At 45.9% G+C, this 22,925-nt stretch overlaps 1 protein-coding gene across 6 annotated transcripts in view; it reads left to right on the top strand.

Annotated features, from left to right (window-relative positions):
- The window catches only part of DYM (dymeclin), a 328,401-nt gene that overhangs the window by 254,396 nt on the left and 51,080 nt on the right, over positions 1-22,925 (top strand). For all 6 annotated transcript variants that reach the window (XM_069746704.1, XM_069746678.1, XM_069746713.1 and 3 more), the window contains 2 exons: positions 8,552-8,734; positions 20,645-20,758. In XM_069746704.1, coding sequence (XP_069602805.1) covers positions 8,552-8,734; positions 20,645-20,758 — 297 coding nt within the window. The remainder of the gene's footprint in view (positions 1-8,551; positions 8,735-20,644; positions 20,759-22,925) is intronic.

Raw genomic sequence — 22,925 nt, 5'->3', positions numbered from 1 at the left:
CCTCCTCCTGTACAATGACTGATAACACCTCTATATACAGTAGATAACACAGGATCCACCATTCACAATAGGTGATATCACAGCTCACCTCCTCCTCCTGTACAATGACTGATAGCACCTCTATATACAGTAGATAACACAGGATCCACCATTCACAATAGGTGATGTCACAGCTCACCTCCTCCTCCTGTACAATGACTGATAACACCTCTATATACAGTAGATAACACAGGACCCACCATTCACAGTAGATATCATGGACTAGCAGCTCTGCCCATATAATCTTGTATAGAAGTTAAAAAAAGAATCCAGAGGAAATATACGGTAATGCCTTCATAGAACCTTCCTCACTTCTGTATCTCGTGTCTTATACCCTAAATCAATGAATGAAACAATCCTCATTGGCAGAAGCTGTCTAACATAGAGACTTGGAAAATTGTTTAGGCTAGGTTCACATTGCGTCGAGTACATGGCGTTAAACGGATCCGTTAAACGCATGTACAGAAAAGGAGCCAAAATTTGTGTAAAATCGTCGTCACGGTAACGCTTGTGTTAACGCATGTGATCGCGTTTTTTCATTTGGATGTCCGTTACCGAAGTATCCGTTTGTCTGCGTTTGTCACTGTCAATAAAGTTGTTTTTTTTTCTTTTCCCCCTTTTGTCATCGTCGGGTGTGGGTGCAGACTCATTCTCCATTTTGAAAGCATTGAGTGAAATTCTGCTAGCAAGATGTTTGTGTCTGAGCTCGTTAGATTTCGCTTGATGCGGTTGCGACTTCGGCAGAGAAAGCGTAGTTCGCAAAGGAGATATTGGATCCACGAATGTGAATTTCTTCACATTTCCTGTCACATGACCACATGGACCACCCTCAAACGCTATTAAAACGTGTGGTTCTATTTGGAAATTTTTCATGATTTGCGTCTGTCTGCGTTTGCCATAGCCTTCTATGGCAGAATGAACGCTTCCGTTAGTATTGCGTTAGCTTGGCCGGACCCGAAAACGCTGCAAGCCGCGTTCCAAGGTCCGTCAGAAAAAAACGTTATGTGACAAACGCATTCCAATTTTGGCATGCGTCACGATGCGTCACACAATGCAAGTCTATGGGCGCGTTAGTATGTGCGTTATATTGCGTTTTCAGTACTTAAAAACGTGTCTGTTAGACGGACACACCTAGCACAATGTGAACCTAGCCTTAGACAGCAGAAAACAAGTTATGAAGGGGCGTCTGGAGTTTATAATCAACTAAACTTCTTGTTTGCATTTGGGGCTTAAGATCATTTTTGCTATTTGATTTAATTACAAATGTTGCACCATTTGGCTTTTACAGTACACTATTTGTTTCCCGGCATATTCAACCTGGATGTGGTTTCTGCTTATAAATTATTAGTAAAAGACAGAAACTAGATACAAACTCCAAATTGGATGGTCAGATAAGCTCACTAACAGATTCACCGTTAACTCATTCTGCAGCCAGCAATAAACAGTGCAGCACAGAGGCTGGTGAGGGCAAACGGTGCCAAATTATTAATGAAACCCAATTGCGAAAATGATTTTTAGCCAAAAATTCATGCATTTATAAAAAAAATATAAAAAAATATATCTATATATATATAGATAGATAGATAGATAGAGATATATATATATATATATATATACATATACACACACACACACACACACACACTAAATGGTGGCCCGATTCGAACGCATCAGGTATTTTAGAATATGTATGTCTGTATGTATATAGCAGCCACATAGTATATAGCACAGGCCACGTAGTATATAGGAGCCATGTAGTATATAGCAAATACTACGTGGCCTGTGCTATATACTATGTGGCTGCTATGTACGTACGTACATACATACATACATACATATTGTAGAATACCCGATGCGTTAATACAGGCCACTCAGTATATAACAGTGGCCACGCAGTATATAGCACAGCCCAAACAGTATTTAACACAGCCCACACAGTATATAGCAGCCACGCAGTATATAACACAGGCGACGTAGTATATAACACAGGCCATGCAGTATATAACACAGGCGACGTAGTATATAACACAGGCCACGCAGTATATAACACAGGGCACATAGTATATCACACAGCCCATGCAGTATATCACACAGCCCACGCAGTATATCACAGCACACGCAGTATATCACACAGCCCACGCAGTATATAGCAGCCACGCAGTATATAACAGCCCACGCAGTATATAACACTGCCCATGTAGTATATAGCAGCCATGTAGTATATAACAGCCCACGCAGTATTTAGCAGTGTTGGTACCATATCCCTGTTAAAAAAAAAAAAAAAAAAAAATTTAAAATAAGAAATAGTTATATACTCACCCCCTGGGATCCAGCGAAACTCTGGCGATGCTGTCCCGACGCGTGCGCGATGCGACTGCCATCTTCCGTTCCCAGGATGCATTGCGAAATTACCCAGATGACTTAGCGGTCTTGCGAGACCACTAAGTCTTCTGGGTAATTTCGCAATGCATCTCCGGGAACAGAAGATGGCGGCCGGGGCGAGCGCATCGTCAGACGAAGGAAGGTGAAAATAGCAGGTTTTTTGTTTTTTTTATTATTTTTAACATTACATCTTTCTACTATTGATGCTGCATAGGCAGCATCAATAGTAAAAAAGTTGGGGACACACAGGGTTAATAGCAGCAGTAACGGAGTGCGGTACCCGAGGCCCGTTACCGTTGGCATTAACCCTGTGTTAGCGGTGACTGGAGGGGATTACGGAGCGGGCGCCGGGCACTGACTGCAGGGGAGTAGGGAGGGACTAATCGGACTGTGCCCGTCGCTGATTGGTCGCGGCAGCCATGACAGGCAGCTGGCGAGACCAATCAGTGACGCGGGTTTTCCGTTACGGAAGTTGCCGACAGAAAGACGGAAGTACCCCTTAGACAATTATATATATTGATATGTATATAATCTACATCTACTATATAGTTGTCTATGGGTCACGTCTGTCTGTCTGTCACGGATATCACGTGTCGATGAGCGGTCGCGGCCGCAAGGCACGACCAATCAGCGACGGGCACAGTCCGGCCGAGAATTAGTCCCTCCCTACCTCCGTCCAGTCAGTGCCCGGCGCCCGCATACTCCCCTCCAGTCAGAGCTGACACAGGGTTAATGGCAGCGTTAACGGACCGCGTTATGCCTACGGGTAACACACACCGTTAACGCTGCTATTAACCCTGTGTGACCAACGCTTTACTATTGATGCTGCCTATGCAGTATCAATAGTAAAAAGATATAATGTTAAAAATAATAAAAAATCATTATATAGTCACCTTCTGTCGGCCCCCCGGATCCAGCCCAGGCCTTTCCCGCTCCTCGCGACACCGCTATGTCATGATCTCGCGAGATCGCAATGCACTCTTGGGAGCATCGGGCACAGTCCGGACGCGAAATGGCCGCTCCTTACTCCCCTGCAGTCAGTGCCCCCTCTATACTACCCCCCCAGTCCGCGCCTGCCACCCACATAGCGTTGTAGCAGTCCGTTAAACCGACTGCGTTACACCGCGGTGTAACGCAGTCTGTTAGCGCTGCTATTAACCCTGTGTGACAAACTTTTTACTATTACATTGCCTTTCTCTGCTAATTAATAAACTGTGACCGACCTGTTCAACCCACCTAGGACTGTATGTGTTTCATTACGGGAGTGTTGGGAGGGGGGGAAGGCACTGGTTACGACACCCAGGTCTCCGCAGTCAAAGATATAATGTTAAAAATAATAATTAAAAAAAAATTGTGATATTCTCACCTTCTGTCGCCTCCGCAGTAGCTTTTCCTGCAGCTCGCGATGCTCCGGTCCCACCGCTTCGCTGAATGCTCGCGGTCAGCCGGCGCGACCAATCAGCGACATTGGCGCAGGATTTAAATCACGCTTCGCTGATTGCTCGCGGTCAGCTGGCGCAACCAATCAGCGACATTGGCGCGGGATTTAAATCACGCTTCGCTGATTTGTCGTGTCCAGCCGGCGTGAACAATCAGTGACATTGGTGCAGGATTTAAATCACGCTTCTCTTAAGGGCTCTTTTCCATTTGCGAGAAACACGTCCGTGTCTCGCATGTGAAAACCAAGCTCTGGCGCCGGCACTTAGGAGAGGAGCGTGCGGCTCCATGTGTTGCTATGCGGCTGCACGCTCCGCTCTGGAGTGCCGGCGCCATAGCTTCGTTTTCACATGTGAGACACGGACGTGTTTCTCGCAAGTGGAAACAAGCCCTAACAGTTGTTGTAGAGATGTGTCTGCTGCTAGAACTCTGTGTGGCATTGACCTGGTTTCTAATCTGAGCTGCTGTTAACATGCGATTTCTGAGGCTGGTGACTCGGTTAAACTTATCCTCAGAAGCAGAGGTGACTCTTGATCTTCCTTTCCTGGGGCGGTCCTCATGTGAGCCAGTTTCTTTGTAGCGCTTGATGGTTTTTGCCACTGCACTTGGGGACACTTTCAAAGTTTTCCCAATTTTTCGGACTGAGTGACCTTCATTTCTTAAAGTAATGATGGCCACTCATTTTTCTTTACTTAGCTGCTTTTTTCTTGCCATAATACAAATTCTAACAGTCTATTCAGAAGGACTATCAGCGGTGTATCCACCAGACTTCTGCTCAACACAACTGATGGTCACAACACCATTTATAAGGCAAGAAATACCACTTATTAAACCTGACAGGGCACACCTGTGAAGTGAAAACCATTCCCGGTGACTACCTCTTGAAGCTCATCAAGAGAATGCCAAGACTGTGCAAAGCAGTCATCAAAGCAAAAGGTGGCTACTTTGAAGAACCTGGAATATAAGACATAATTTAAGTTGTTTCACAATTTTTTGTTAAGTATTTAATTCCACATGTGTTAATTCATAGTTTTGATGCCTTCAGCGTGAATGTACAATTTTCACAGTCATGAAAATACAGAAAAATCTTTAAATGAGAAGGTGTGTTCAAGCTTTTGTTCTGGACTGTGTGTGTGTATATATATATATATATATATATATATTTATTTATATATATATATATATATGATATAATTTTTAGCTACGTTTGGCTCAGTGAATATTGGCCTTTTACATGTATGCATCGTCACTTGATTAATCATTGGGCATCCAACATCAGGAAATCTCAATCACAAGGTGGGACAAGCACATTTCCCCCAAGACTGCAGATCGCGCCTACACGAGTCAATGGGATTGAGTTAACCCACAATGTGTGAACGCAGCCCAGGGAAAAAAAAAAAGTCCACCTGCCTTTATTAAAGTGCATCTCTACTTATAAAACTTTTCAATGGAAGTTGCATAAAGCGACGTGGGCACACCATGGCGCTCTGAGTCAGATCTCTGTGCCGAGCATCACAACCCAATGACCCGCAGGGTCCCGGAATGTGGCGCCCCGACATGTAAAGCTGCACTTCCGATCAGTGCCAGTCAACTAGTAAATGTGCTGAAAACCGCAGCCTGCCAGGTTCCTGCTGTAATGTACACAAGGCCGGCTTACACAAACAGAGAAAAGCCATAAGAATGGCAGGAATTCCACCAGAGAGACACCCATTCATTTAGTGCAGCTGTGACCGTTCTGCCAGACCAGCGCGGAGCGGAGCTGGTGCCACGCACTCAAACCCTGATTGCTATTTGTTTGGAGTCTTGTGTTGCACTTGGCTCTCGCTTAGCGGAGCCCATTATTCTGCGAGAGAAAATTGCCTTTATCTCATTGTGAGAGGTCTGATTGTTTCCTCCCTCACTGTACTATGTCAGCGCGTCCAAACAAACGTGTCCGCCGGCTCCGTGGCCATTAACACCAGCGCCACCTCGCCGGCAGACATGTGATACCGGTAGGGCGATATACCCAGTCCGATAACGCAGAACAAGGAGAGTTTCCTCCGTAAATTGAAGGAAGTCACCAGTAACTGGGAAAAATCCTCGAGTCGCCTTCTTCGTAAAATATTTGATTCTTAGTCACTCAACCGATATCACTATAGTGTGATGGGACATCCGGCAGAGATGTTTAAGGATGTATGAGCCAGATTTATCGCCTCCATCATGGGGTCAGATCTGCAGGAAGGAACTGATAGATACATGGATTTTTGGGAGAATATGAATTAGAAGTTGTAATGAATTCCCCTGTATATCTGCTCCTTAGTGATGGACAGATGTCTTTGTATACAAGCTCATAGGAGGTGACCTGTCAATCACTAGGTAGGAACATACACTGGACTAGTGTTACATTTAGTGCATATGTGTGATGAAATCCCGAAAATATACAAATACTGAGGTACACCTAAAGAGCAAGAAAGGAAAAGTTAATCACATGCAAAGTTTTCCTCCGGTGTATGCCGCCATATAAAGACTATTTAGTGCCTCAATACAGTGCTCAAAAATGTCCAATGCGATTATCAGTGCATTAATTTGGCTAATCAATGTCTGATTGTTAATTATGGATTGCTATTATGCACCTGACAATAAATGTAGACATTTAGCAGCACCGTTAATGCCGACCACCATCGGTACAATTCTGCTGGCTATCACCTGTACAATTAATGTGAACATTTAGCAGTCAGTGAATTTTCCAACCATCCCCGGTAGAAATAATGCCGCCAACCACCTCCTATACAAATAATGCCACCAACCATCTATAGTACAATTAATGCTGCCGACTACCCCGTTACAATAAATTCCATCAACCATCCCCGATGCAATAAATTCAGTCGACCATCCCCGATTCATTACATTCCATCCACCCGATGGACCGTCCCCGATGCAATAAATTCCATCGACCTTCCCCGATGCAATAAATTCCATCGACTGTCCACGATGCAATAAATTCCATGGAACGTCCCCGATGCGGTAAATTCTATCGACCGTCCCCGATGCAATAAATTCCATCGATCGTCCCCCATGCAATAAATTCCATCGATCGTCCCCGATGCAATAAATTCCATCGACCGTCCCCATGCAGTAAATTCCATCGACCGTCACTGATGCAATAAATTCCATCGTCCGTCCCCCATGCAGTAAATTCCATCGACCGTCCCCCATGCAGTAAATTCCATCGACCGTCCCCCATGCAGTAAATTCCATCGACCGTCACCATGCAGTAAATTCCATCGACCGTCCCTCATGCAGTAAATGCCATCGACCGTCCCCATGCAGTAAAATCCATCGACCGTCCCCATGCAGTAAAATCCATCGACCGTCCCCCATACAGTAAATTCCATCGAGCGTCCCCCATGCAGTAAAATCCATCGACCGTCCCCCATGCAATAAATTCCATCGACCGTCCCTCGTGCAGTAAATGCCATCGACCGTCCCCATGCAGTAAAATCCATCGACCGTCCCCCATGCAGTAAATTCCATCGACCGTCCCCCGTGCAGTAAATTCCATCGACCGTCCCCCATGCAGTAAATTCCATCGACCGTCCCCCATGCAGTAAATTCCATCGACCGTCCCCCATGCAGTAAATTCCATCGAGCGTCCCCATGCAGTAAATTCCATTGACCGTCCCCCATGTAGTAAATTCCATCGAGCGTCCCCATGCAGTAAATTCCATCGTCTGTCCCCCGTGCAGTAAATTCCATCGAGCGTCCCCATGCAGTAAATTCCATTGACCGTCCCCCATGTAGTAAATTCCATCGAGCATCCCCATGCAGTAAATTCCATCGTCCGTCCCCCATGCAGTAAATTCCATCGTCCGTTCCCCATGTAGTAAGTTCCATCGAGCGTCCCCATGCAGTAAATTCCATCGTCCGTCCCCCATGCAGTAAATTCCATCGTCCGTCCCCCATGCAGTAAATTCCATCGTCCGTCCCCCATGCAGTAAATTCCATCGTCCGTCCCCCATGTAGTAAATTCCATCGACCGTCCCTCATGCAGTAAATTCCATCGTCCGTCCCCCATGTAGTAAATTCCATCGACCGTCCCCCGATGCAGCAAATGCAGCAGACCATCCCCAGTATAATTGGGATTACGACTTATTTATAATACAGGTGGTCAGTGATTGAAAGCCATCTTTGACAGGTTTCTTCATGTCAGCATATATACAATCAAAAGGGAGAATTGTATATCAATCTGCTCTGCTTTTCCTGCTATATAACACACTGCCAGCACATGGGAATGTGTGTTCAGAATGACCAGATCCATAGTCTTAACATTCATTAGTATAAGAAAGTTTAGGTGACAAATAAGGATTGGAAGTGCTTGTAATACGTCATCTATAGAATATTATTTAATTTATTTATTTTTAATTTTGGTTAAAACCCATGTTGCCAGCATTGCTGGAAGTTACCACCCGGTGTTCTCCTGTAGTATAATATCTCGATTGTGAGTGGTTACCCGATGAACGACAGCAGAGAGGGGCTAATCTGCCATACCAGTCTCTCATTCATCATAGCTTCACATTGTGCCCCTCAACAATTGTGCTCTATTTGGTTGTTTTTTTTTTTTGTTTTGTTGTTTTTGGGGGGGGTGTCTTTTTTTTATGTTTGTTTTTTTTTGTGCCTGCATATTCTATAATGATGTTTTGTGTTCCTGACGCAGGCACAAGACCTGAATGTGATTGAAGAAGTCATCCGAATGATGCTGGAGATCATCAACTCCTGCCTGAGCAATTCCCTCCACCATAACCCCAACTTGGTGTACGCCCTGCTGTACAAGCGAGAGCTCTTCGAGCAATTTCGGAGTCATCCATCCTTCCAGGATATCATGCAAAATATAGACATGGTAAGTAGAGAGAGATGGCGGTACTATTCCTGCAAACCATAGTGACCACTAATCGTGCAGAGAACCAGGTATGGCAAAGACTCACCAGTTGCTTGACATCAGTCTTCTATTTCCTGCTAGTAACAATGATGGTTCTGCTATTCTTCTCATGAACCAGGAGGATTTGGATGAGCAGTGCTTTCAGACAGTTTTTCTGATTTTACTACTCCCTCATTGAACTAAGAATGGTCAGAGGACAACTATGTGTAGTGTTTCACCTGGTGAGCACTTGGAGTGCAGCACAGACAGATGACGTTGGTGCAACAGGGCGGCCCGAGTGGTATGACGGAGGCTGAAAAGACTAGACGGCAACTGAACGAGTTGGGTAGTAGTCTGCTAGAAAGCCGGAGAGTTTTCAGGAAGACTGAGATAGTGGCACAGCCGAGTAAACTAACCAGTGTAGCAGAACTGCCTGAGACCGGAGGCTGAATGGAGAGAAGATCGGCAGATTAGGACAAATTGCAGAGGCCAGTAATGTGGCAGAGTTGATTTTCTCAGGAGTCTCACAATTGGGACGCAGCAGAGCCCCGCGTGCTGCGTTGGCATGAATTGGTCAGAAGATTAAATATTAGGATGTAGCAGAACCATTGCGTTGAATAATGGCAAAAATGCCAACTACCTGAATACTCAGGCGCTGTCTGGCTGCAAGAATAATCCTATAAGGCCAGGGAGCGATATGTGACTGGAGCACACTGGATTCCTATAATAACCCGATGCACAGAAGAACATGAGAAAGCCAACCGTGGCAGGAGAAAGCCGGGGAGCCTGGAGAGGGGACACATTCTCATGCATTCATATACACGTAGCTTGAAGAACCCAATAAAGTGAAAAAGACTGAAGGACATAACACAGAGTTCTGTAAAAGAGACTGTATTCGTGTAGGACTGGTACACGAAAATCCTGCAGCCACGGCATCATATGCAACCAGAAACCTAAACGCAGAGAGAATTTTTATTTTTCTTCTTTTTGTACGTTCCATATAAGCATACGAGTGGTTGAGCACACACGAATAGTAAGCATACACAAGTGATGAGCATATACGAGCGGTGAGCACACACGAATACTGAGCGCGCACGAGTTGTGAGCACACGCGATTGGTGAGCATACACGAATAGTGAGCATTCATGAGTGGTGAGCATACACGAGTGGTGAGCATACACGAATAGTGAGCATTCATGAGTGGTGAGCATACACGAGTGGTGAGCATACACGAGTGGTGAGCACACACAAATGGTGAGGATACATGAGTGGTGAGCATACACGAGCGGTGAGCACACACGAATACTGAGCGTGTACGAGTTGTGAGCACACGCGAATGGTGAGCATATACAAGCGGTAAGCACACACGAATGGTGAGCATACACAAGCGGTGAGCACACACGAATAGTGAGCATACATGAGTGGTGAGCGCACATGAGTGGTGAGCATAGTCGAGCTGTGAGCATACTCACCCATGGCTTATTGCTGTGCCATTTAGGAGCTCATCTTGGCAGCATCACTATAAACCATTGCCAATATCTGCAGAACCCATCGTCCCCCCTGTTAGTCACTGCCCGCACCGCAGGCAGATGTTTCCGATGCTCAGCAGCGGCTTGGCCCATCATTGCTTTCTTGGAATTTGTCCTCAGACCTTGAGAAATATATTTTTTAAGTCCTGTACATCTGTTTTTCAGGAAAGATCTGAACCAAGCGCTTTAGTGCCAGGTTCTCCTCTGTGGTTCTGCAGGTGGTGCCCGTGTATACAGTGTGGGCACCATGGCTAATTGTTATTAGAAGGATGGGATAATGGGTGCCCGAGCTGTGAGGCCGGGCTGTGCACTTGTTATTGAGATGTCGGCTGCTCTGGTTTTTGCGTTTGCCATTAATGCATGGCGCTGGCCGTGTGACGGCGTCCTCTCGTGCGAGCCTCTGTGACTCCTCTTGGCGCGCCGTCCTTTGAACTGGATCTGCTTTGGGCCGTCTGACAGGCAAGCGCAGGAAGACAAACAAAACTTGGGACAGTCAATATATTTATTGTGATTCGTCCGACTCTAAATATTGACATTGTTTCGTGTTTTCTGGCTCCTCCGCCGGCCTCTTCCTGCCCTTGTTTTCCTCTCAGAAAGGAAATTGTGCTCAATGTTCTGCATCACATTATTAAGTGACTGTTAATAAAGCGTTCCTCACATAGACTGTAGTGTAGCATCGCGCCTTTACCGGTGCACACAGGATGTTCTGCAGCAGCAAAAACTGGAGCATTGTGGACATGCGAAGGTCAAAATGCATAAATTGACATTCTGCAGATGCTTTTCACAGTGGATAATTGAGGTTTTGATGAGGCCAACCATAATGTCAAGACTAGGATTTGCAGACCCCTTATAGATTGGAATTAAGGTCAGCATGTGCACCACTAATCCATCCATTGCCTATGGAACTGCCATATAGTCCTATAGAGAATGAATGGTACCGAGACTGAGCAAGTGCACTACACTGTACTTGCACAATGAACAAGTCTGTCCATCCAGCATATCCACATGAAAATTCCCTCTCTGAGCCCTGCTTATACAGGTACTATACAGATGATCAGGTTTTTAAATACATCAGATATGGATTATATACATCAGTTAGGACTGCTCTATATGGGTATATCTTGACGATTGGTGGAGCAGCTTAGTATACATTTTTTTGCAAAAAAACGTATCAACTAAATACCCTGTTTTTTCCATCTTTTGACTAGCACTTGCTTATTACTGTGATTTTTTTTTTACAACAGAGTATTTTTGACCTCACTGTACTCTTTTGTGTCTTCACTGTACTGTCAGCAGTCCTATAGGGAATGAATGGTGCCGAGACTGAATAAGTGCACTACACTGTACTGTCAGCAGTCCTATAGGGAATAAATGGTGCCGAGACTGAACAAGTGCACTACACTGTACTGTCAGCAGTCCTATAGGGAATGAATGGTACGGAGACTGAACAAGTGCACTACACTGTACTGTCAGCAGTCCTATAGGGAATAAATGGTGCCGAGACTGAACAAGTGCACTACACTGTACTGTCAGCAGTCCTATAGGGAATGAATGGTACGGAGACTGAACAAGTGCACTACACTGTACTGTCAGCAGTCCTATAGGGAATAAATGGTGCCGAGACTGAACAAGTGCACTACACTGTACTGTCAGCAGTCCTATAGGGAATAAATGGTGCCGAGACTGAACAAGTGCACTACACTGTACTGTCAGCAGTCCTATAGGGAATAAATGGTGCCGAGACTGAACAAGTACACTACACTGTACTGTCAGCAGTCCTATAGGGAATGAGTGGTGCCGAGACTGAACAAGTGCACTACACTGTACTGTCAGCAGTCCTATAGGGAATAAATGGTGCCGAGACTGAACAAGTGCACTACACTGTACTGTCAGCAGTCCTATAGGGAATGAGTGGTGCCGAGACTGAACAAGTGCACTACACTGTACTGTCAGCAGTCCTATAGAGAATGAATGGTACTGAGACTGAGCAAGTGCACTACACTGTACTGTCAGCAGTCCTATAGGGAATGAGTGGTGCCGAGACTGAGCAACTGCACTACACTGTACTGTCAGCAGTCCTATAGGGAATGAGTGGTGCCGAGACTGAACAAGTGCACTACACTGTACTGTCAGCAGTCCTATAGGGAATGAGTGGTGCCGAGACTGAACAAGTGCGCTACACTGTACTGTCAGCAGTCCTATAGGGAATGAATGGTGCCGAGACTGAACAAGTGCACTACACTGTACTGTCAGCAGTCTTATAGGGAATGAATGGTACTGAGACTGAACAAGTGCACTACACTGTACTGTCAGCAGTCCCATAGAGAATGAATGGTACCGAGACTGAACAAGTGCACTACACTGTACTGTCAACAGTCCTATAGGGAATGAATGGTGCCGAGACTGAACAAGTGCACTACACTGTACTGTCAGCAGTCCCATAGAGAATGAATGGTACCGAGACTGAACAAGTGCAGTACACTGTACTGTCAGCAGTCCTATAGGGAATGAATGGTACTGAGACTGAGCAAGTGCACTACACTGTACTGTCAGCAGTCCTATAGAGAATGAATGGTACCGAGACTGAACAAGTGCACTACACTGTACTGTCAGCAGTCCTATAGGGAATGAATGGTGCCGAGACTGAACAAGTGCACTACACTGTACTGTCAGCAGTCCTATAGAGAATGAATGGTGCCGAGACTGAACAAGTGCACTACACTGTACTGTCAGCAGTCTTATAGGGAATGAATGGTACTGAGACTGAGCAAGTGCACTACACTGTACTGTCAGCAGTCCTATAGGGAATGAATGGTGCCGAGAATGAACAAGTGCACTACACTGTACTGTCAGCAGTCCTATAGAGAATGAATGGTACCGAGACTGAACAAGTGCACTACACTGTACTGTCAGCAGTCCTATAGAGAATGAATGGTACTGAGACTGAGCAAGTGCACTACACTGTACTGTCAGCAGTCCTATAGGGAATGAGTGGTGCCGAGACTGAACAAGTGCACTACACTGTACTGTCAGCAGTCCTATAGGGAATGAATGGTGCCGAGACTGAACAAGTGCACTACACTGTACTGTCAGCAGTCCTATAGGGAATGAATGGTACTGAGACTGAGCAAGTGCACTACACTGTACTGTCAGCAGTCCTATAGGGAATGAGTGGTGCCGAGACTGAGCAAGCGCACCACTACACTGTATAGAGAATGAATGGTACTGAGACTGATAGTCTACCTCTACACTATACTGTCCGCAGTCCTATAGAAAATGAATGGTACCGAGACTGAGCAAGCACACCGCTACACTGTACGGTCAGCAGTCCTATAGAGAATGAATGGTGCCAAGACTGAACAAGCGCACCACTACACTGTACTGTCAGCAGTCCTATAGAGAATGAATGGTAACGAGAGTCAGCATGCTCACCACTACACTGTACTGTCATCAGTCCTATAGTGAATGAATGGTACCGAGTCAGCATTCTCACCACTACACTGTACTGTCATCAGTCCTATAGACGATGAATAAGGTGCACATGCTTACCCTCCACCCCATTGACACTGGTATGTGCAGAGCCCAGTTGTTGGGATCAGTGGGGTCCTTAGTAGGTTATTCTCGCTTGCTTAGGGTATAGGTACAGCTCAGTACAGAGCCGTCAGCTGATCATCCTGTATACAATGACTGATCCAGTATTTGCGATGTGCTGGCGATGGATTCTCGACTCCAGGACCAGAAGATGTTACAGGAGAGCTGTGCCCCATTATTTTCTCCCAAGACTTTCTTCGGATGATATTTGGATGAGAATAATCCCAGCAGACCTCGCAGTAATGTTGCATAAACCAGAACACATGAGGCCTATTGCATTCCTCGCCAGCAGTTACTGGGTTAATCTCCCTGTAATTTAGCTGGAAACCGCAGCAGACACACGAATCTGGGAAATGTTTCAGTAACCTTTTCATGTGGAGTTCTGCGGAGACCACGGGTGAGGATGTTGCTGTAGAATCCCTGTGTCTGCCATGTCCGCTTTTCATGGGGGCAGCAGAGGAAACCCTGCCCGTCTGGAGCGCCTCTTGGCTATGCTTTGAAATGTTACACTCTGCCCATGACCTGTCGGCAGGAGATCTGTACACATTGCATTACAGCCGAACCTACAGGAACCTTTGGAGCTGGTTTGTGAAATGCCTCTTATACACCAAAACCCTAAATTGTACCAGGTGCTCCCCGTATACGATGCGCCCGTAGCTGATGTATCAAGCGTGGTCAGAACCAGCAAGGGGTCGGACCCCCGCCGATCATAATGTAAACGATATGCCCCGAACTAATTAGATGGGAATAAACCTCCAAAAGTAAAACAATTCTGCAACATGTCTTCTGTAAGCTCTCTGCATGTCGTCATTTCATAGGACACATTGTTTGCGTTCACGGAAAGTAAGACAGCGAGCAAAGACCTTGGTCATCACAAGGAAATGATACCGAAAACTTCCTAACTTTGGATTCTATAAGAAATAACTTTAATTTGCTTAGAAAGTAAAATAAAAATTACTCATTAAAAAAACGCTGGTACTCCGAGTCACAGAAATAACCCTTAATTTATATACAGCGCCTTGCAAAAGTATTCGACTCCCTGGAGCTTTTCAACCTTTTCCCACATATCATGCTTCAAACATAAAGATACCAAATGTAAATTTTTGGTGAAGAATCAACAACAAGTGGAACACAATTGTGAAGTTGAACGAAATGTATTGGTTATTTTAAATTTTTGTGAAAAATCAAAAACTGAAAAGTGGGGCGTGCAATATTATTCGGCCCCTTTACTTTCAGTGCAGCAAACTCACACCAGAAGTTCATTGTGGATCTCTGAATGATCCAATGTTGTCCTAAATGCCTAATGATGATAAATATAATCCACCTGTGTGTAATCAAGTCTCCGTATAAATGCACCTGCTCTGATAGTCTCAGGGTTCTGTGTGAAGACCAAGGAACACAACAGGCAGGTCCGTGATACCGTTATGGAGAAGTTTAAAGCCGGATTTGGATACAAAATGATTCTGAGGCTGGGACGGAGATTTGTCTTCCAACAAGACAATGATCCCAAACATAAAGCAAAATCTACAATGGAATGGTTCACAAATAAACATATCCAGGTGTTAGAATGGCCAAGTCAGAGTCCAGACCTCAATCCAACTGAGAATCTGTGGAAAGAGCTGAAAACTGCTGTTCACAAACGATCTCCATCAAACCTCACTGAGCCCGAGCTGTTTGCCAAGGAAGAACGGGCAAGAATTTCAGTCTCTCAATGTACAAAACTGATAGAGACATACCCCAAGAGACTGGCAGCTGTAATCGCAGCAAAAGGTGGCGCAACAAAGTATTAAGTTAAAGGGGCCGAATAATATTGCACGCCCCACTTTTCAATTTTTGAATTTCCACGAAAATGTAAAATAACCAATAAATTTCGTTCAGCTTCACAATTGTGTTCCACTTGTTGTTGATTCTTCACCAAAAATTTTCATTTGGTATCTTTGTTTGAAGTATGATATGTGGGAAAAGGTTGAAAAGTTCCAAGGGGCCGAATACTTTCGCAAGGCACTGTAAGATACAGAGAAAAATATAAGCAACTGGTTGGTGTAATACGGTTTAATAAAATACTTCTATTACATATACGGAGAAGCCAATGTTATTGTCTCATTTGTAAAAGATATAACAGAGACCTAGAGGAGGGGAGAAACTATTGTATGGAGTGGATTATATTGTTTCTACTCTGTAGACTTTTGGAGATTTTTGAGGATTATTTATTTTTTTATTATTATTATGCCATTTATTCCATGGCGCTTTACATGTGAGGAGGGGAACGCATAATAAAAAACAAGTACAATAATCTTAAACAATACAAGTGACGACTGGTACAGGAGAAGAGAGGATCCTGCCCATGAGGGCTCACAATTATTATTATTCATTATAAATAATATAGATTTACAGTAAACAAATTTACAGTGACAGACTGGTACAGAGGGGAGAGGACCCTGTCCTTGCAGACTTACATTCTATTTGATAATGGGGAAGAGACGGAAGGTCGGGGGTGCGGCAGCTCGGGTGGTTGGTGAGGCGGCAGAATGATTATTGCAGGCTGTAGGCTTTCCTGAAGAGATGGCTTTTCAGGTTCCGTGTGAAGGATCCGAGGATGGTGGATAATCGGACGTGTTGAGGCATGGAATTCCAGAGGATGGGGGATATTCGGGAGAAATCTTGTAGGCGGTTGTGTGAAGAACGAATAAGTGTGGAGGAGAGTAGGAGGTCTTGGGAGGATCGGAGATTACATGTGGGAAGATATTGGGAGATTAGTTCAGAGATATAGGGAGGGGACAGGTTGTGGATGGCTTTGTACTGTAGATCAGTGTTAGTAGTTTGAACTGGATTCGTTGGGGAATTGGGAGCCAGTGGAGGGATTTGCAGAGGGGAGAAGCGAGGAGAGAGGTGGATTAGCCGGGCAGCAGAGTTGAGGACAGACTGGAGCGGTGCGAGAGAGTTAGCGGGGAGGCCACAGAGGAGGGTGTTGCAGTAATTGAGGCGGGAGATGATGAGGGCATGCACAAGAGTTTTGGTAGATTGTGGGCTGAGGAAGGGACGGATTCTGGCAATATTTTTGAGTTGGAGGCGACAGGAGATGGCAAGAGCTTGGACTTGAGGTTTGAAGGACAGGGCAGAATCGCGAGTTACCCCGCGGCAGCAGATTTCAGGTGCGGGAGAGCGCGTGATGCCGTTTACCAGAATAGATAGATCAGGTAGGGCGGATACGCAAGATGCAGGAAAGATGTTGAGTTCGCTTTTGTCTACATTGAGTTTTAGGAAGCGAGAGGAGAAGGAGGAGGATATGGCTGACAGACACTCCGGTATTCTGGGCAACAGAGAGGTGACGTCTGGGCCAGAGAGGTAGATCGGAGTGTCGTCCGCATATAGGTGGTAATGGAAGCCATGAGACTTTGAGTTGTCCTAGGCCAAGGGTATAGATGGAAAAAAAAAAGTAGGGGCCCTAGGACAGAGCCTTGAGGGACTCCAACAGAGAGAGGGTGGGATGAGGAGGTAGTATGGGAGTGGGAAACGCTAAATGTGCGGTCGGAAAGGTATGGGGCAATCCAGGACAGGGCAAGGCCTTTGATGCCAAGGGAAGAAAAAATCTGTAGCAGTAGGCAGTGGTCGACTGTGTCGAAGGCAGAGGACAGGTCGAGAAGGAGGATGGAGAACTGTCTGTTAGCTTTGGCTCTCTGAGTAAGTCATTATGATACAGGAAAGATATATATCTTAGTACCGTGTTAGCCAGGAGATAGAAAAATATTTAGAATTGAGAGTCCTCAGTGGTTGATACCTTTTAATGGCTAACTGAAAAGATGGTAACAAATTGCAAACTTTCGAGACTACACAGTTCTCTTCATCAGGCAAAGACTAATACAACATCTGAAGAATCACATATTCATACACAACATAGCACAGAACTGTCATTATGGGAGAGTGATAAACATTTGTGTCCATAAATATTGGAACAGTTCCTAGATAAGGAGTGAATGTTTTGTTGTCCTCTGATTGGGGTCTGGTTCTGTTATGATGCCCCATAAGGTCTGAAGTGCAATTTCCTTAATTGATGTAAAAAGACATAAATCCATGCGACACATTCATCCCTGCACTAAGTGTGTCAAAGGTCGTCATAAATTTATACTCCCAGATTCTCCTGTCTCTCTGAGATTTGAAGTTACCTTTCAATACAAGTAATTTCAGGTCCATGGTGCTATGATCAGGCACACAAAAATGTTTGGCCACAGGTAGATCCATTCTTTTTTCTTTTATTGCATGGCGGTGAGAATTTATCCTTGTTCTCAGTTTCTGCCCTGTCTCCCCTACATACAGACCCCCAGTTGGACATTTAGTACATATAATTAGGTTCACCACATTAGAAGTGATGCAGCTGAAGGTATCTGGGATCTTGTAGTCCTGATGTGAGTTGGGGATCTTTATCTTGTCCGTGGTCATTATAAATGGACAGGTTTCACATTTTTTCTGATTGCAAGGAAAGGTACCTGCAGCTGTTGGGGAGAACAGAGAGCTTCTGACAATGATGCTTCTTAGATTTAGGGGCTGCCTAAAACACAGTAGTGGGGGGTCTGGAAAAATGCATTGTAATCGGGCATCTTTTTGCAGTAAAGGTTGTAATTTCCATGCAGCTCCTCTTAGCACCTCCAGATTTGGACTGTAGGTAACTACTAGAGGTACCCGGTTATTCTCCACAGTATGCATATCTTTTCATGGCCAAGCTTTGAAGCGACTTTTTGTCCTCATGTCCCATCAGGCCTCTGGCGTACTACCGCTACATTGATGATATTTTAATAATTTGGACGGGGTCTGAGCAACAGCTGTAAAGTGGACGTATACATGGTCACCGGCTGTAAGAACAGCGTGCGGACATATCTGTGGTCACCGGCTGTGAGGATAGTGTGCGGACATATCCGTGGTCACCGGCTATTATTGCAGCGTTCGGACATATCCGTCGTCACCGGCTGTTAGGGCAGCGTGCAGACATATCCGTGGTCACCAGCTATTAGGGTAGCTTGCGGACATATCCGTGGTCACCGGCTGTGAGGACAGTGTGAAAACATATCCGTGGTCACTGGCTGTTAGGATAGCTTGCAGATATATCCGTGGTCACCAGCTGTTAGGGTAGTTTGCGGACATATCCGTGGTCACCGGCTGTGGGAACAGCGTGCAGACATATCCGTGGTCTCTGGCTGTGAGGACAGCGTGCGGACATATCCGTGGTCGCCGGCTGTTAGGACAATGTGCGGACATATCCGTGGTCTCTGGCTGTTAGGACAGCATGCGGACATATCCGTGGTCGCCGGCTGTTAGGACAGCATGCGGACATATCCGTGGTCTCTGGCTGTGAAGACAGCGTGCAGACATATCCATGGTCGCTGGCTGTGAGGACAGTGTGCGGACATATCCGTGGTTGCCGGCTGTTTGGACAGCATGCGGACATATCCGTGGTCGCCGGCTGTGAGGACAGTGTGCGGACATATCCGTGGTTGCCGGCTGTTAGGACAGTGTGCGGACATATCCGTGGTCTCTGGCTGTGAAGACAGCGTGTGGACATATCCGTAGACTCTGGCTGTGAGGACAGCATGCGGACATATCCGTGGTTGCCGGCTGTTAGGACAGCGTGCAGACATATCCGTGGTCTCTGGCTGTGAGGACAGCGTGCGGACATATCCGTGGTCGCCGGCTGTTAGGACAATGTGCGGACATATCCGTGGTCTCTGGCTGTTAGGACAGCATGCGGACATATCCGTGGTCGCCGGCTGTTAGGACAGCATGCGGACATATCCGTGGTCTCTGGCTGTGAAGACAGCGTGCAGACATATCCATGGTCGCTGGCTGTGAGGACAGTGTGCGGACATATCCGTGGTTGCCGGCTGTTTGGACAGCATGCGGACATATCCGTGGTCGCCGGCTGTGAGGACAGTGTGCGGACATATCCGTGGTTGCCGGCTGTTAGGACAGCGTGCGGACATATCCGTGGTCGCCGGCTGTTAGGACAGTGTGCGAACATATCCGTGGTCTCTGGCTGTGAAGACAGCGTGTGGACATATCCGTAGACTCTGGCTGTGAGGACAGCATGCGGACATATCCGTGGTTGCCGGCTGTTAGGACAGCGTGCAGACATATCCGTGGTCTCTGGCTGTGAAGACAGCGTGCGGACATATCCGTGGTCTCTGGCTTTGAAGACAGCGTGTGGACATATCCGTAGTCGCCGGCTGTTAGGACAGCGTGCGGACATATCCGTGGTCTCTGGCTGTGAAGACAGCGTGCGGACATATCCGTGGTCTCTGGCTGTGAGGACAGCGTGCGGACATATCCGTGGTCTCTGGCTGTGAGGACAGCGTGCGGACATATCCGTGGTCGCCGGCTGTTCGGACAGTGTGCGGACATATCCGTGGTCTCTGGCTGTGAAGACAGCGGGCGGACATATCCGTGTTCTCTGGCTGTGAGGACAGCGTGCGGACATATCCGTGGTCACCAGAGAGTGTCACTAGCACATTGATGGAAACATACACTCTAATCTAAAAACACAGGTATTTGCAAAACGCACCAATATCACTATCAATTTCTTACAAGATTGTGTGCTTTCCATCCTACATTAGGTGAATCTTAACTTCTGGGGCCCGGAGTGCTGATATTCTGTCTGTAGAATTCATACTTAATCCTGATTCATGCAATTAAGTGTCAAACTGTTGCTCCATATCCACAGAATGCATCCCAATGTCTTATATTATACATTAATAACTTTACCTATTTCGTCTTTGTTTTCCAGGTCATTGGCTTCTTCAGTTCTCGCCTGGAGCAGGCCGGATCCGACCTCTCAGTGGAACGGGTCCTGGAGGTCATTAAACAAGGCGCAGTTGCGCTGCCCAAAGACAGGCTCAGGGTAAGTTACCGAGAACGTGGGGTGTGAGAGGGGTGCACAGCATGCGTGCCCAATTATTACAGGAATTAGACAGTGTATAAAGCCCCCCTTCCATGGCAGCCAACAGAAGTGTTTGCTCCATATCGATGGTGTCCTATATGGCGCTCATGTTGGGTAATTGGGCTGTGTCTTTTAACCCTGGGTCAGGCACGTTTCTGGCACTCCCGACAGCCACAGTTTAGAAAACCGCCTATAATATCTAATTATCTCAATATCTGGGCTCTAAAAGTAATCAGTGACCTTCATAGGGATGTATTAAAAGAGAGTACACAAAATCAGAGGCAGAAAAAAAATTAATATCCATAAACTTAATAAAACAAAAAGTACCCAAATTTCACAACTACCGCCAAAATCCTTTTATTTGTAAGAAAACCCTACTTATTTCTACGAAATATCCACAAACCTTGCTCTAGTCATTCATAAAATGAGCAAAATAAGCAATTGTGATTACAGAAATCCAGAAAGTACAAACCTTCAAAAGTGAGAACCTTCAGGCGCAATGAGCCTGAGAGGCCGCTGAGGTCACACCTGCTCTCCGATAGAATGGCAGCAAAACTGAGTGGGGGGTTTGATGCAGCACCTTAAGATAGGAGGTACTGAGAGGGGCGAGATCCCCTGCCGCCTTGGAGAGGAGGGGGAAACAAAAATGTGAGGTGTGCTTGTCAGGGCTATTGTTCCTAATAGTGAAAAAGTTGATTTTCAGCTCACCCCCATCAGCAAATCCATGAGAGTCCACAGGAACATCCGAGCAAGGAAAACGCCACCGCCCAACGTCCTCTGCTGAGTAAGTAAGAAAAAAAATCCAGCTCCGGAGTAAAAAACTATTGCTCCTAATGCAGAGTTAATATGGTGGAATCAAGTATTCATGACCGTAAAGTAAAAATAGGGTAAAAAACATGAATCTATCCAAATCTTCAAATATTGTTTGCATATGGTATTCCTGCTATTTTGTCACTGTGGCGGCAATGCCTCTGTGAACCAGCTTAGCACTTAGTCACAGATTCAAGGTAAAAACACTATCTGTCCTCTGGATACGTAGTTATCCACACCACTGAACATCACACGTCACATGCGTCTTCCATCCATTGCTCTATAAATTCTCTCCTTATCCCCTGTTCTCTGAAAGGATTGTGTTTCACATGCTGGGGAGCAGGAAATGCAGAACTATAGTCCTTCACATTACTAATCCACCCCATCTTGTAGGCCGAACATCACCCGAATCCCACCCATCTTGTAGGCCGAACATCACCCGAATCCCACCCATCTTGTAGGCCGAACATCACCCGAATCCCACCCATCTTGTAGGCCGGACATCACATGAATCCCACCCATCTTGTAGGCCGGACATCACATGAATCCCACCCATCTTGTAGGCCGGACATAACATGAATCCCACCCATCTTGTAGGCCGGACATCACATGAATCCCACCCATCTTGTAGGCCGGACATCACATGAAGCCCACCCATCTTGTAGGCCGGACATCACATGTTTGTCAGTGATGTGAGACTGCGACAGAGGTTCATTTTCCAACAAGACAATGACCCAAAGCATACTGCTAAAGCAACACTCGAGTGGTTGAAGGGGAGCCGTGTAAATGTTTTGGAGTGGCCTAGTCACAGCCCAGACCGTAATCCAAGTGAGAATCTGTGGTCAGATGTGAAGATTGCTGTTCACCTGAGGAAACCATCTAACCTGAAGGAGCTGGAGCAGTTTTGCCTTGAGGAATGGGCAAAAATCCCAGCGGCAAGATGTGGAAAGCTCAGAGAGACTTGTCCACAATGACTTACAGCCGTAATTACTGCAAAACGAGGATCTACAAAGTACTGACTTTAGGGGGTGAATAGTTATGCATGCTGAAGTTTTCAGTTATTTTGTCCTATTTGTTGTTTGTTTCAGAATAAGGGTATGTGCACACCTAGTTTTGAGCTCTGCTGATTTTTCCGCAGCGGATTTGAGAAATCCGCAGGTAAAACGCAGTGATTTTTTACTGCATTTTACCTGCGGATTTTGTGCAGATTCCACCTGCGGATTCTTATTATGGAGCAGGTGTAAACCGCTGCGGAATCTGCGCAAAGAATTGACATGCTGCTGAATGTAACCCGGAGCGTTTCCGCGCGGTTTATTCC

This window comes from Ranitomeya imitator, chromosome 1 (genome assembly GCF_032444005.1).
Source record: "Ranitomeya imitator isolate aRanImi1 chromosome 1, aRanImi1.pri, whole genome shotgun sequence".
Taxonomy (NCBI): domain Eukaryota; kingdom Metazoa; phylum Chordata; class Amphibia; order Anura; family Dendrobatidae; genus Ranitomeya; species Ranitomeya imitator.
Note: the sequence above shows the minus strand (reverse complement) of the source record. Positions and strands in the feature narration are given on the sequence as shown.